The 14,199-nt window shown below is 33.8% G+C and overlaps 1 protein-coding gene and 1 pseudogene across 3 annotated transcripts; one reads left to right on the top strand and one right to left on the bottom strand.

Moving 5' to 3' along the window:
• Nucleotides 1-129: 129 nt before the first annotated feature.
• LOC110168389 (5'-AMP-activated protein kinase subunit gamma-1) lies at nucleotides 130-8,585 on the top strand. 3 transcript variants are annotated; one of them, XM_055160907.1, is made up of 14 exons: nucleotides 172-267; nucleotides 1,379-1,403; nucleotides 1,562-1,613; nucleotides 1,689-1,789; nucleotides 2,499-2,580; nucleotides 2,673-2,731; nucleotides 3,303-3,348; nucleotides 3,428-3,482; nucleotides 3,628-3,754; nucleotides 4,167-4,332; nucleotides 4,412-4,449; nucleotides 4,819-4,965; nucleotides 5,921-6,020; nucleotides 6,429-8,585. In XM_055160907.1, exons 4-14 carry the CDS (start codon nucleotides 1,718-1,720, stop codon nucleotides 6,437-6,439), a joined length of 903 nt encoding a protein of 300 aa, XP_055016882.1. In that variant the 5' UTR covers nucleotides 172-267; nucleotides 1,379-1,403; nucleotides 1,562-1,613; nucleotides 1,689-1,717; the 3' UTR covers nucleotides 6,440-8,585. The 3 variants fall into 3 exon arrangements, with proteins under 3 accessions (XP_020789486.1, XP_055016882.1, XP_055016883.1); XM_020933827.2 differs by lacking the exon at nucleotides 1,379-1,403 and having other exon boundaries at nucleotides 130-267; XM_055160908.1 differs by lacking the exons at nucleotides 172-267; nucleotides 1,379-1,403; nucleotides 1,562-1,613 and adding an exon at nucleotides 2,227-2,321 and having other exon boundaries at nucleotides 1,691-1,789.
• A 497-nt stretch (nucleotides 8,586-9,082) lies between these two features.
• The window catches only part of LOC110168376 (activin receptor type-1B-like), a 16,876-nt pseudogene continuing 11,759 nt past the window's right edge, over nucleotides 9,083-14,199 (bottom strand).

The following is a 14,199-nucleotide window of genomic DNA, read 5'->3' as shown; positions in this document are numbered from 1 at the left end:
AATATATAAAACTTCCTGAATTTCACTGAAAACAAGTGATATAGCAACATAATAACTTAAATTAGATCGAAGAGCAAATCCTTTGTGTATAATACATTATTTTTGCTTTTTATTTGAGCTTTCAGTCACCTCGGTGCGGTAGACATATGTGCATTACGGTAGTGGCAGGCTCACCGGAGTCGCAGCTTTTCGTAGAAACCAGTGAACTCTGCGTCCTTTTCATGAGAAAGCATCTCATTCAGAAGACAAAACATGGCTACGGAGTGTGTAAGTAAAACGAGCTTATAGATGCATACTTTAGCTATTAACTAGATGGCAATTCAACCTCTAATCGTTCCTTAACCCACACATCGTTTATGGTTAATGATACATTTAGCATGCTAGCATTAAGCGGCTAACAAGCAAACATTCTGCTTTCTTTTTCAGTACATATGAGTTTTTGAGCTAAACTAAAGAAAACTTGACATGCAGTTTTACTGTATTAGAGGCGCTTTTTAGCATCAGGTCGAGACACTTGTGTAAGATGTACTCACAGATGGCTTTTCTTCTTGGCAGAAGTCTCTAACCTTACATTACCTTGTCACCTCGACTTAATGTCAACACTGGTACAAGCTAAAGCTAACTTTGTTTCAACTTTATCCTCCACACTTAAAACCTGTGACTAATATGTTTACAAGACATGGCCAAGTAAAGGTTACTATCACCACCTGTGGGTTAAAATAAGCAATGTAATATGAGCTGAAAACAATACAGTCTTATAAATTGTGAGTCTAATAATATTTGGCCAGGCAGGCACACATAATGTCAAACAGACCATGGCATGAAGTAAGAACACACTATACATTAACTTAGCAATGGCCAAAACATGCTGTGTTGTACAAACCTATTACTAACTAGTTATACACAAAGGTAGAGATGTTGAAATTGTAGTTAGTCATAATGGCAGTGACTAATGAAGGTACACTGTGTAATTGTAATTTTTCTGCTTGCCTCATAATGGTGTCCTTGCTTTGCCTGGGATGTTCCACAGTATGGCATTACACAAAGATATCATGTATTTATTCATTAACAGGTGTTTTTGTTTATCAAAACTGTCACAAAGACATGCATTCTTATTGTGAGTGGGCCTGCTTCTCCACAGATCTGACCTGTAACTTGGTCTGGTGATGTGGCCTGATAATTAATTAATTAAATGTCATACTGTAGAATATTCCAGGAAGAACAATAACATACATGGAGTCTAGCAGGTGGTGCACTTTTAAGTAGAATGAAAAGTAGTCGTCCAAAGAATGGATGAAGTTAGATATTTGTATAAAGTACTGAATAACTATTTCAGTTTCCAATGTCTATGTCACTGACAAAGGTGTTTCTTTTGTAGGGATTTCAAGATTAAAATTAATCAGGTACAGATAAAAAGTAAAGCTTGAAAAAAATATTATTTGATGTACAATAAAGGAAAGTATAAATTAAGCAAATAACCGTTCACTAATGTATTTTCTATGGACTAACTTATGGTCTAAAAGTAAATGCTTCCAACTATTTCTACTATGGCATATTTCAGATACCACCTACTTATGAAGATCTGGAGGGTAAAAAGGACCCAGTCATTGAAGGTGAGACCTGTGGTTGAACCTTGCTCAAATATCTCTGGACGTTTAAATCATTCTTCTTTTGTGTTTGTGTTTCAGACCCAGAACACAACGTCTACACTAGATTTATGAAGTCACACCATTGTTATGACCTCGTACCCACCAGCTCCAAGCTAGTTGTTTTTGATACTTCACTTCAGGTAAGAAGACAAAACAAGACAACACATAAAAGAAATTGTTCTTCAAGTTTAGCACATTATATAAACTCAAGTAGGATTATAAGGTCCAAATATGTCCTGGAAAGTGTACTGCTGTCATATGAGGATGTGCAATTTTAAGAATGTTTAATCTATCAGTGTCAGAAACTGGGTTAGAAAGTGACCATTTAATTAATAAAAAAGGAATTGGTCTAAGTCAAGCTAACATTTAAATTGTCCAAAACCAGGGTAACAATATATTAGGGAGATGCATTTAATAATAATCATTTAAGGTTTTTTGAATCAAAATGACTACAGCCAATTCTCAGTGAAATAAATGTATTTGGTTTGGAGCAGAGTTTAAACTTTGGAAGGAAGAAATGTGACTTAAATGACAATTATTATATATTTAAATCATGTTTTTTTTTCATATTGCCCAGCCCTGTATACAGCTCTCTATGTGTCTTCAAGAAAAGAAAAATCATCTTAAACAAGTAATTCAAAGAGATGTAGCAGACCAATGCAACATCAAATTGTAGGTTTTAGCCATTTTATAGTCTCATATTGTCTTTTGCAGCCATTGAAAACTCAATGTCTCAACTTTATTCAATGCTAGGAACACAGAATAAAATTGTACATCATTAATCTACACTATGCTGGTATGGTTGAAAGCTGTTTACTGTAACTGACAGTTCAACATTTTTCTTTCCAGGTCAAAAAAGCTTTCTTTGCACTGGTTTCAAATGGAGTCAGAGCGGCGCCTCTTTGGGACAGCAAGAAACAGTGCTTTGTTGGTGAGTGACTTTTTATTACCGTTTATATGAGTTTATATAATGGGAATTATTACTTTACTGCCTCACTGACCTGACTATGTCTCTATCACCAGGTATGCTTACGATCACAGACTTTATCAACATACTCCATCGATACTACAAGTCTCCATTGGTGAGAGCAGGCTACAGGAGGGAAAATTAGGGAAGAATATTATAATTATATAAGATGGTAGTATCTAAACTTAAAGGGCCTATATTATGCTATCTGATCTGTGTTATAATGTTGTTTCCTCATCACAAACATAGATGGAATTGTGCTTTGTTTCATTCTCACATGTTTAAAACAGAAACCCTGCATATTTAGGCTGAGTTCATCTCTCAAACCTAAAACACTGCGATGACACACCTTGTGATGTCATGTGTTAGTACAGGAAGTGTTCCACTGTGTTTGAAATTCCATACACTTTCACTAGAATCCTTTGGATAATTTTGGTCCTGGAACTGCCAATATCTACTGGACAAAAGATAGAAGGTAGCTGTTAACTTCAAAAGTACCAGCATTTTGAGGTTTGGAGATGTAGACACAATAATAAGGCAGGATTACTCAAACATGTATAAATGAAAGAAAACACAATTCCATGTATGGTTTTGAGGATGAAACAACATTGTAATATGACTAAAAGTTAACATAAGTCAATCTTGTAGAATATAGAAATTTTATATATACTTTTTTGTGTTTTTAGGTTCAAATTTATGAATTGGAAGAACATAAAATTGAAACATGGAGAGGTAGGGACTGCCTGTCTTTTTTATTATTATTATTATTATTGCACAAATCATTAAATTCTTCATCTTTATTTATTTACAGAGGTGTATCTCCAAGACTCTTTCAAGCCGTTGGTTAGCATATCTCCAAATGAAAGGTATGTTTTATGTGTTGTTAAAACGTATGCCTTTTATAGAGGAAATCAAATAAAGAACTGAACTTTGAAACTATAAGATTCTTTATTTCTGTAAATATTTTATTACACATAGCACATAATAATGTATTTGACATGTCTTTTTCAGTTTGTATGACGCAGTCTCATCTCTGCTGAAGAATAAGATCCACAGATTACCTGTGATCGACCCACTGACCGGAAACACACTTTATATTCTCACACACAAAAGGATCCTTAAGTTCCTCAAACTTTTTGTAAGTGTATTACAGTTAAAGGAGCTTCATGGCACTTTTTTGGTGGAGGGTATGCTACCTGTTTGTTTCCATGGAGATGTTATTGCTTTTCAACTTAGATTTATTGAATTGCACGTGTTTCCAATGCTCAAAAATCCCCTCGATAAACATGCATTTCTAATGGGAGCGGGGTAGCCTCCTTACAGATTTGATCTGTAACTTGACCTGGTGACATTATCAACTTGTTTCTTAGGTAATAAACTGGTTAATGCCATACTCTGGAGAAATATAGACAAAACAAAAACATCCCCATGGAGACAGGCATGTGATGAACCCCCCACCAGAAAATGTACATCTTTCATTTGAATTCAACACTGATTATATTGTCTATCCATTATTTCTAAACCATCTGTTCTCTTGTGTTTTTGTGTAGATAGCAGAGATGCCCAAGCCATCATTTTTAGGAAAAACCTTAGAGGAGTTAAACATTGGGACATTTCATAAAATTGCAGTGGTGCGTTCGGACACCCCACTGTACACGGCACTCGGGATCTTTGTGGAGCAGCGAGTCTCAGCTCTCCCTGTTGTCGATGAGAAAGGTACGAGGATTATAAAGGATATGTTGGAATTTGTATTGCAATATTCAACTGATGATCTTGTGTTGTCTTCAATTTGCAGGTCGAGTGGTGGATATTTACTCAAAGTTTGATGTTATAGTAAGTCACAATCAACCATAATTCACTTCAGTTCAATATTTTTAGATGATAAGTGATAACATGACAGCAACATAAAGATCCTGTAACTGAGACTAACAAAAAGTGTGTCCAGTCAGTGTAATGTTTCATTTATGATTTCAATACTTCATATCGTACTGTATAAACTAGTTGCAATTATGGACCTAAGTGTAAACAAGGATCAAAGCTCGTTTAATTTAGGCAATACCCACTATTATGATAAATAGCCACTTCTACGATAAATATTTACTGAGGGCATTGTATATCTAAACAAAATAATAATATTACACACAAAAACCCTGCCATATGCACTTTAATAATGTATGAAAATTCTGTGTTCTCTGTGTGCAGAATCTGGCTGCAGAGAAGACGTATAATAACCTGGACATCACAGTGACCAAAGCACTGCAGCACCGGTCACAGTATTTCGAGGGAGTTCTGACATGTAACAGACATGAGACTCTGGAGGCCATCATTAACAGACTAGTGGAGGCAGAGGTGAGATGTACCATCATTTACATCATATTGTAAACATGTATTTTATATTTCTGTTTTTAGTGTATATAAAAACACTGGTAGTCTCTCAGACATAAAATTTGTCACAAGTAATATATTTTATACAGTTCTCTTACTTAAAAGTGTTGCTTTTCCCACTGAGTACATCTATACAAGTGACACAAGCTTTGAACTTTTGTGTTTTTTTGCCTTGTTCTTTTGCAGATATGATTTAGGTTTTCCTTTTTTTGTGGTCTACCCTGTGAAATACATTTACAGCCAGACAGTTACTCTTACATGAGTTGTAGTTTCCCTAAACATTTAATTCTTTCTTGAGTAATTTTCTTGCACCACAGCTTTGTACTTAAACTTGGGTAATATTGTTTTGAAGTAGCTGTACTCTTACTTGAGTCCTCCTCTTTACCTTTTCAACTCTATTAAAGGGTAATTTGATATGATAATACAATATGTGATGATCATCTGTATGGTGATTCAATTGCTGCCTTTACATGCATACTCAATTTGATATTAGCAGATTTTTTTTTGTTATAAGACTATTATGACATGAGAATAGTCAAATCAACTGGTTTCTTTCTGATCATGGTCCCTCTGAACTCACATCAGATATTGTGGTTTACATGCCATTTAAATCATCTTAAAGCTCTAGAAATCAGATAATCAGATTTTGTAAAGTGCTTTTCTGTCACAAACAGATGCCGTCTATTTTTCCTCACCCCTCCTATTGGAGATAGTCTACTACTTCTACTACTGTACTGAATTGTGATACTTTGAAATCATAACCTAGAATATTATTTGTAATTAGGGTTTGGAATCACACGGTCTCTCACGATGCGATTTGATGTAATGCATGACACAATAAGGTCACAGTCACCACATTTAGTATTAAGATATATCGATATTTCAGTATCTGTGATAACAGTATTACCCCCTCTGACAGGTGCACAGGTTGGTGGTGGTGGATGAACAGGAGGTGGTGAAGGGGATCGTGTCTCTGTCAGACATCCTCCAGGCGCTAGTGCTCACAAACAAAGATCAAGGTGAGATAAATATATTTGTTATTATATTGTTTTCATTGACAAAAACATTCACAAAATATTACCAAACAGTGTATTGTGTGTACCTGTTTGCAACTCTGAATGAATGGATCCACTAACTCAAATTATAAAGCTAAAATCAATTCACAGACAATAGTATTGCTAGGACCTTCTTGGCTAATCGAAGGATTAATCACCAATTAATTAAAAAGCATATCAAAGTGAACAAATATCTTATATGATAATCAATTTTTTTATGTTTTAACGAGAGAGAGATGTAGTGCTTTTAGTTAGCTTCACACCTCCAGGAAATGTTGATGACATCAACTGCAAAGTATCAGTACAATTCAATAGGGATTATGCTAACATTAAGTGTTTTTTTTTTTTTGTTTTTTTTTTTTTTATTCACAGAAAATGCATGAGGCTGAACGAAGACACTACTACTCTTTTCTTAAGGACGGAAAGGGAACTGACAAGATGTTAATAGGGTTTTTATACATTTTAATATAGTAAAAAAAAAAATACAATAATTTAACAGACTGTGGATTGTATTTTAGAGTTACGATTTCAGGGGTGTGAACTATATGTAGCCATTCAAACGTTTTTTTTCCCCTTCATTTGTGTATGCCTAAAATATGTGATCAATACCATATCTGATAAAGGGGTCACAGATTTTTTTTGCTGTTTAACGGTCTGATTGCAGATTTGTTGACCTGGTTTATGTTCTATATCTCTGTAATTACTGGGCCTATCCTCATGAAACAAAAACTGGTACAAAGTTCATCTTCTTCTCTGTTATCATAAATAAACTTTAGGTGAGATTATTTTTTCACAGTAACCTCAGAAAGTGGTGCCATTATTCAACTCTAAAGACGTGATTGTTGTCAGCTGGCAAGTTTGTGGAGCCATTCTCTTACAAATAATGATAAGGTTCAACATATGTCGACCATACGTTTGGACATTTCTTTAAAAAAAAAACCTTAAATCTCCCATAGTTATTTATATAGGACCTTGCCTTCCATCTGAAAATGACATTCAAATCTAATGTGAATGCAACCTATTCATAATTCTTAATAACAGATGGGTACAAGGACTATACTCTTTTTAGGGTTTTATAATGATGAATAGAAAATATTATACAAGTGACTCAAATACTGGCTTTGAGGGTTACATCAGCACATTTTCTCTCTTAAAACAAGCAACAGACTTAGATAAACTTTATTAATCCACAATGGAAATTACATCGACACAATATTAGATGGATAGATTCAGTACAAACTGTGAAACATTGGGAATAATGCAATATCAAATTCTTACTAACATTGGATTTTTATAGTAATAACATTATATGTACAAATAAATGACTGAAATGTTTCACCGTACCGTATTTTGTACAATATTTGCATTTAAAATTCTTTTTTTTTTTTTTTGTCTCTGAAATATTTGTATTGTTAGAAACTTTGCACGTTACATTGAGGAGAAAGTTAGTAGTTTAAAGGTCCTATGTTACAGAAAATTGAGTTGGAGTTGTAGGAGTTGTTTTGTTTCATTCACATGTTTTCCAAAGCTCATTACATTTTGTGATGTCATGAAGTGGGATTTTTCCTTTTAGGAAGCTTTTAACATAAACATTGTTGGTTGAGTATCCACTGATCCACAAGTTGGCAGCGCGATTCCAGCTCCCACCGATAAATGCTGTCCTTGGGCAAGATACTTAACTCACCTCTTCCTAGTGTCCGTGTAACTTGTGTGTGAATGTGCGGGTGGTTTCTTGATGTAAAGCGCTTTGAATGCCTCGAAGGTGGAAAAGCATTATATAAAAATGTGACCATTTACCATTTACCAGTAGAGATAGACAATTCCAAGGCTAAAATTATCCAAATGATTCTAATGACGGTGTATGGAGTTTAAAAACACAGTTGAGCATTTTCTGTATCACTACATGACATCACAAGGTGGAACACAGTATTTTCTGGTTGAGAAAAGAACTCTTAACTAAATATGCAGGGTTTGTGTGTTAAACGTGTAAATGAAGCAAAACACAATTCCAGGTATGTTTTGATGAGGAAACATTATATCAGAAAATGGCGTAATATGGGCCCTTTAAGATCAGTCCAGTCACTCTTCTCATCCCATGGGACCTGTTTTATGAAAATTTAAACCACCTCAAAAATCAACAAAAAAGTACAATCTTAGTTCTTACAATTTTTGTTAATTATAACCTCATTTCTACCAGCACTGATCATCTCCATACACTTAAACCTATATTTTTGTTTTGTTTGTTTAGTTTTTTCCCTTGTTACAGTATTGTACAATTTAATTTATAACTTAGTTTTCACCAAAGACACAACCACATTGTTAGTAATTTTGTTAAAGGAAATATTCAGTGTGAGCATGACGTTTACTTTAAAATTTTATTCCTACCAACATTTGTAAGTCTTTTGTTCTGAGAAATGTGTTTTGTTTTTAGTTTGTTTTAAAAATTGTAATCCAGCGTGAAACCATGTGAATGTTTTGTACTAATGACATTGTAATTCAAGCAATGAGCAATAAAAGGTTCTGAAAAGATTTGAAAATGTAAATGTATTTGTACTGCTGACGAGGGATCTGTTTTAATTTCTGTCAATGTGTCCTTGGGCAAGACACCTCATTCTCCTTTCTTCTGGTGAGTGATTAGCGGTGGTTGAAGTGGCCGTGGGAGCAGATTTGCAGCCATGTTTTTTTGTAATTTTGCTCCAGGGCTGATATGGTTCCTAATATCTTACCGGTCATACCAGTCATAATGGTACAACTATAAATAATTGATTTTAGAATTAATAATCAAAGAAGTGGGTCATTTGAGCAGTATTTCTTAAAATGTTTCTGAGCAGAAAATCAGGCTTTTCGTAATGCTTTTTCGAATAGCTATTCATAGACCTTGAAAATTAACTTAATAGCGTGTATACACAATTATTCTAGTATGTTTTGCAAAAATCTGCTCCTCTGTACATGTTATGGGTCCTAAAAACAGACCAACAGATGACTAAAATAGCTTGAATGTGCATAATTAAAATACATAGACAACATTTAGGAAAACAACAATATTTTATTATAGATTTACATGAAGACCTGAATTCACCTTTACATGTTTAGAGTTTGACAGTCTCAAAAACCTGCAGATTCAATACATTCTCGTGACCCGACACCCTTTTTACACAGTGACATAAACCCATTCAAAATCCATTATTACATTTAGTAGTGCTAAATAAATTACCAGTGATATTACAGTGACATTAACTTTGTAAAGAGTTGCAGTTTTGTTTTTCCAGTGGTTAAAAATACCTACTGATCATTTCCAGTTACTAAATGTCTACATTTCAGTAGTTTTAAGTAGTTGATAGTTTTTTGTTTTTTTTTTTTTTAAAGTAGATGTGTTTTGTGGGAAGAATATTTGGTTTGGTGCTGTGAGGTCAGCGGTAGTAGTGCACAATGCATACATGTTTTTCAAAATAAAAGTGGAAACAAAAATATAACCTAGAGTAACTTTTAAAGTGCTCAAATTTCCTGAAAATTTAAAAGGAGACACACATGCAGCACATTTGATATAGTGGAGGTACAGTGTATTATATATTTTAGATGAGATATTAAGTAGTATTAATTTACAACAGGAATATGTTAACAGATAAGTAAAGGAGTGTGTAAAATGCTCTATTCCTCTATTTAAACAAATCAAAAATATGTAAAAAATAATTGTTTAAATGTCAGCACATAAAATTCTCAAGAAAAGTTAGACTAAAAATCATTGAGTTTTTTTTTTTTTTTTTTTAACTAATACATTGAAAACATTAGGACAATATAAAATAAAATGTCAATTCTGAGAGTAATTCCTCCATATGATTACACAGTGGCGGGAGTTACATACATACTCAAAATGTGATAATTATCAGATTTCTGGAGTTATAAGACTATTAAAATAAACTGCAAAATCAAATAAATACTGTCTAATCATGGTCCCTATGATTTCTCACATCAGATATTGTGGTTCACATTTAACTGAACTAATCTTAAAAGTCCAGAAATCTAATAATAATCAGATTTTGTGTGCACGTTAAGTAAGCCAGTGATAGAGGAAATTATGAGTGCCTATTATGGTATATTAATATTTATGTTTCAATTTTCAATTTTTTTGTACATCTATTAAAAAATTATTGTATTGCCAAATTGAGTTTTTAAAAGGATATCTTCTTTTTATTTTATGTCGCAGGGAGTTGCTGCTAATTATTGCAGTGTCACATGCCCCAGCCATTTTCTACTGAGACATATAAAATCAGTCTGAAGTTGTTGGTACCTCATTATCTTAATGGTTGGAGCAATGTCCAACTTCTCACACCCTTCACCTCTCGCTATTCAAATCAATTACTACACTATTACAATCTTAGGTGAGATGCATACCATAGTTTTTTCTGTTGGATTCATGCTTTATTGAAGATGAAAGAAGGTCCTGAGGTTTGTTACAGCTTATGGGGCAGTGGTACTAATTCTATGTTTGGTGGATTAATTTGGGTAAATAAGTTAAGTTTTGTCAAATGAACTAAAGATGCAGTAACGTGTTAATCAGTGGGGGCGCACTATCCAAATTTTCAGCCCGAGTGTCAATGGTTGAATGTTTACTTCTCATTCATTTTACCCATAGACCTAAACGATTCTAATTTAAAAAGTTTAAAAAGGCACAGCGAAGGTTAACAACCTTTGTTACCAATGACGATAATGTAGTAATTTGAAATCAAAAGTGCATATTTTAACTTTTTGTGAGGTTTAAGTTAAAGTTATACGTGTTGTATAGTTATGGTAATTACCCTACAGCCTCCATCAAATACTTAAAGCTTTTATTATTTTGGGAAGTGTCTAGGGAAAATGAATGAGAATTTCACTTCCAGAACTACTGCCCAAATTATTTAACTCCTAAAGAAAGACTTTTATGAATCCAACTTCCATTAAATCAGGAATAAAACCTTATAACGAAACTGTATACAAGAAAGTATATTAAATTCAGTTCATTTGACAAGAAAGATATAGAAAAACCCATTACCATTCCGAGGGACCATGCGTGTACTTTTTCTTAATTAATTTCTGTTTGTCCACCTTCTGATAAAGGGAACTATCAATCTTATGGACATATAAAACATTAACAGAAATCTGTAACCCATTTACCTTCAGTCAAATGAACCTGAATGAATCTGGACCAGTTTGCTTCAGCTTTCACATGGGAATTGTCAAGACCCAACAAAAAGTCCCATCTGCTGTCTCTCAGACCATCCCCAGAAACACCAGCTATACCTGTTCTTATATTTACCCCAAATAATTCAGGTGGAATTTGAAATCTGATTTTCCTCTGTGTAGAGCTTGTTCTCACTTAAAATGAGAGTAGATCAGACAGAACATCAGTTTCACAAAGAGCGCAGACATTAGTTTGGGCTCTAAAGCGGTCAGAAACAGATGGACTTTGAATTGACATTAATTTTAGTCAAACGTTTTAGGAAGAATCGTACGGAATGGCAAGAGGTTGTTTTAGTGGCAAGATTATAGTAATCTAAAATCTCCTTTATATAGTCTATATTTCCTCCTCTGTCTCCAATGCTTTCCACAGTTGAATGTGATCATTTTAATATTTCATAACATAGTGGTTCATTGCCTTTTTAGGATGTCTTCGTAGCCCCTCTGTGGTAAACGCATGGCACAAAGTAAAGAACTACACTACACCCATAATATTTATATATCCACAACAAGATCAAACCGTTTAAATATCAAAATAAGTTAAAAACATCCCAACAAAACTAACTACCAAAAACTACCATTACAAAGACAAAACTCTGTGTAGGAACAATACAGTGACTGAAGACTATATAAGGGTATTTCAGGAAGTAGGCTCAGAGAACGCTTAAAATACAAATTATTAAAGAATTGTGAAATATCAAACTCCAGCTACACGTAGTCAAAAATAAGCTAAAAATCAGTTATTTTTACAGTTCAGTTCACACCCTTCTTTCTAATGAATTACCAGAGTCATAGGGATAATTTCAGATATATGCCATCCATACATTTTCTTATATCTTCTAGAAATCCACCCACTGAAATTGTGATTTAAAAAAAAAAAAAAATTAAGCAATTCAACCATTCATTATTCATAATTCATTCATTATATTGCGCTTTTAAAACACCAGAAATATAGAAATAACTGGCATCTTAAAATACACTAAGCATTGATCTAAGCTTGTCTTCAAATTTGTATGCATTTACAGTTTAGTATGACTAACTGAGCCTGGTTTAAGTTAGGATAAATAAAGATACTCCAGATTTAAATACAATTTGAACTTGACTTGGCCTAACTTCATGAAATACCCGATTATTAGGTTAATCACATATCCTGCTATTGATTGCATACAAGTACAAAAAGGTATATTTTCAGTAGTGTAAAAACAGAAGATTCGGTTCAGGTTTTGGGCAGGAGTAGCTGAGGACAAAAAGGTGCTTGTTTGGCTGGGTAAGCGAGGTAGGGTTCATCGGAAACCATCAAAAGTGGCAGGAGTGGTTTAAATAATAATTAAAATATTTTACAGTTTTTAGCACCAGTCAAAAGTTTGGACACTTTTCTTCCGATTAGTAGTTTTCCGGTTGTGGCTCAGATCCTATTTGGTACAAGTTGTGTTCACGTGGCATTACAATAATCTAAAATCCCTAGAGTTTACAATTGAGCAGGTCTGAAAACTATGGTGAAATTTGCTGTTTAAAAAAGGCAACGACATCAGGCCATGTTACACGTCAGATCTGTGGAGAGGTAACCCCGCTCATAGTAAGAATGCATATTTTAAAAGGCATTTTGATAGCACTTTAAACCACGTATTATTTGATAATTAAATTGTAATTTGCTAGTCATTAATCAGGTATTAGGTACTGCACTTCTTAATGTATAGTAGTTAAGATAACACCAAATTGTAAAAATCCATTTGTAAAAAAAATAAATAAATAAACAGAATAAATATTACTAGAAAAAAAGACCTCTAACCAATTTTGCTTTTCATGTCTTGCTCCAGTACAGATATATTGTATAAGCAGCTCTTGACATCGATATATGTCTGCTGTGTTTTGATTGCATCTAATTATAGTGTGTGTGTGTGTGTTTAATTATTTAACAATCAGGAAGTGTGTGTTTGCATGCTAGCTGTTGTTAGCTTTACTGTAACAGCAAAACTCTCCTCTGAAAGTTGTCCTTGGCCATTTAGAGAACCTAATACATTGACTATGGGTGAGTTCACACTTGCATTACCACATAAAAGTTTTTACTAAACTATTATACCTGGATCTAAAATTGGACTAGACCAGGACTAAATCAGGACTAAATCAGGACTAAATTAGGACTAAATCAGGACTAAATCAGAACTGGAACGGGACCAAGACCAATCTATCTAGGATTCAAACTGGTCTCAAATCAAGACTTAACTAAAAGGAGAAGTATGAACACACCCTTTGAAATCTGAATCATTTTCCTATGTAAAACAAATAGGGAGTTGTGTCCAAACTCTGACTGGTTCTGTATGTGCCACAGTCTCTCATGTCCTCCTTTGACTTTGTGCAATCTTTGTCAGTTCCTTATAAAAGAGTCCATTGCTTTAGTCATTCCAGTGCATTCACGGTGCTTGGCGGACATATTGGGTACCTCGGTTTTAGACCTTGATGTCTTCCTGGATGCTGAGCTGGGACAGGGTCTTTTTGATGCGCAGAGCAGTGAGTCGAGCCGCACCGTTCGAATACCAACACTCACGCATGATTTTACCCATAACCCGCAAGGCCTGGAATAAATCAAGAAAACACATAAATATAAGTTAGAGGAGACAAAAAAACATTATGTAATAGAGTTAATAATTCATTAAACTTACATAATGCATAGGGGACATCGAAGATGTTTAAAGTGTTATCAAAACTGAGTTTGCAATTTTATTATGATGATATCAATAAAAAAATTAATAAATAAAATATCAATTTCAAAGAACTGTCCTGGTTATGTGATTTTTGTCAGTATCAATACTTGTTCAACTTGTTTTAGCATCATTGTGTATCTGAGAATAATATTTTGACAGCCTTAAAATCTATGAATCATTTTCGTTTAGGTAGTGAGTTAATTTTTCAAAGAGTTCAACACTTATTT

Source organism: Boleophthalmus pectinirostris, unplaced genomic scaffold, assembly GCF_026225935.1.
Source record: "Boleophthalmus pectinirostris isolate CB_2022bp ecotype Guang Dong unplaced genomic scaffold, ASM2622593v1 HiC_scaffold_3, whole genome shotgun sequence".
In the NCBI taxonomy this organism is placed as follows: domain Eukaryota; kingdom Metazoa; phylum Chordata; class Actinopteri; order Gobiiformes; family Gobiidae; genus Boleophthalmus; species Boleophthalmus pectinirostris.
Note: the sequence above shows the minus strand (reverse complement) of the source record. Positions and strands in the feature narration are given on the sequence as shown.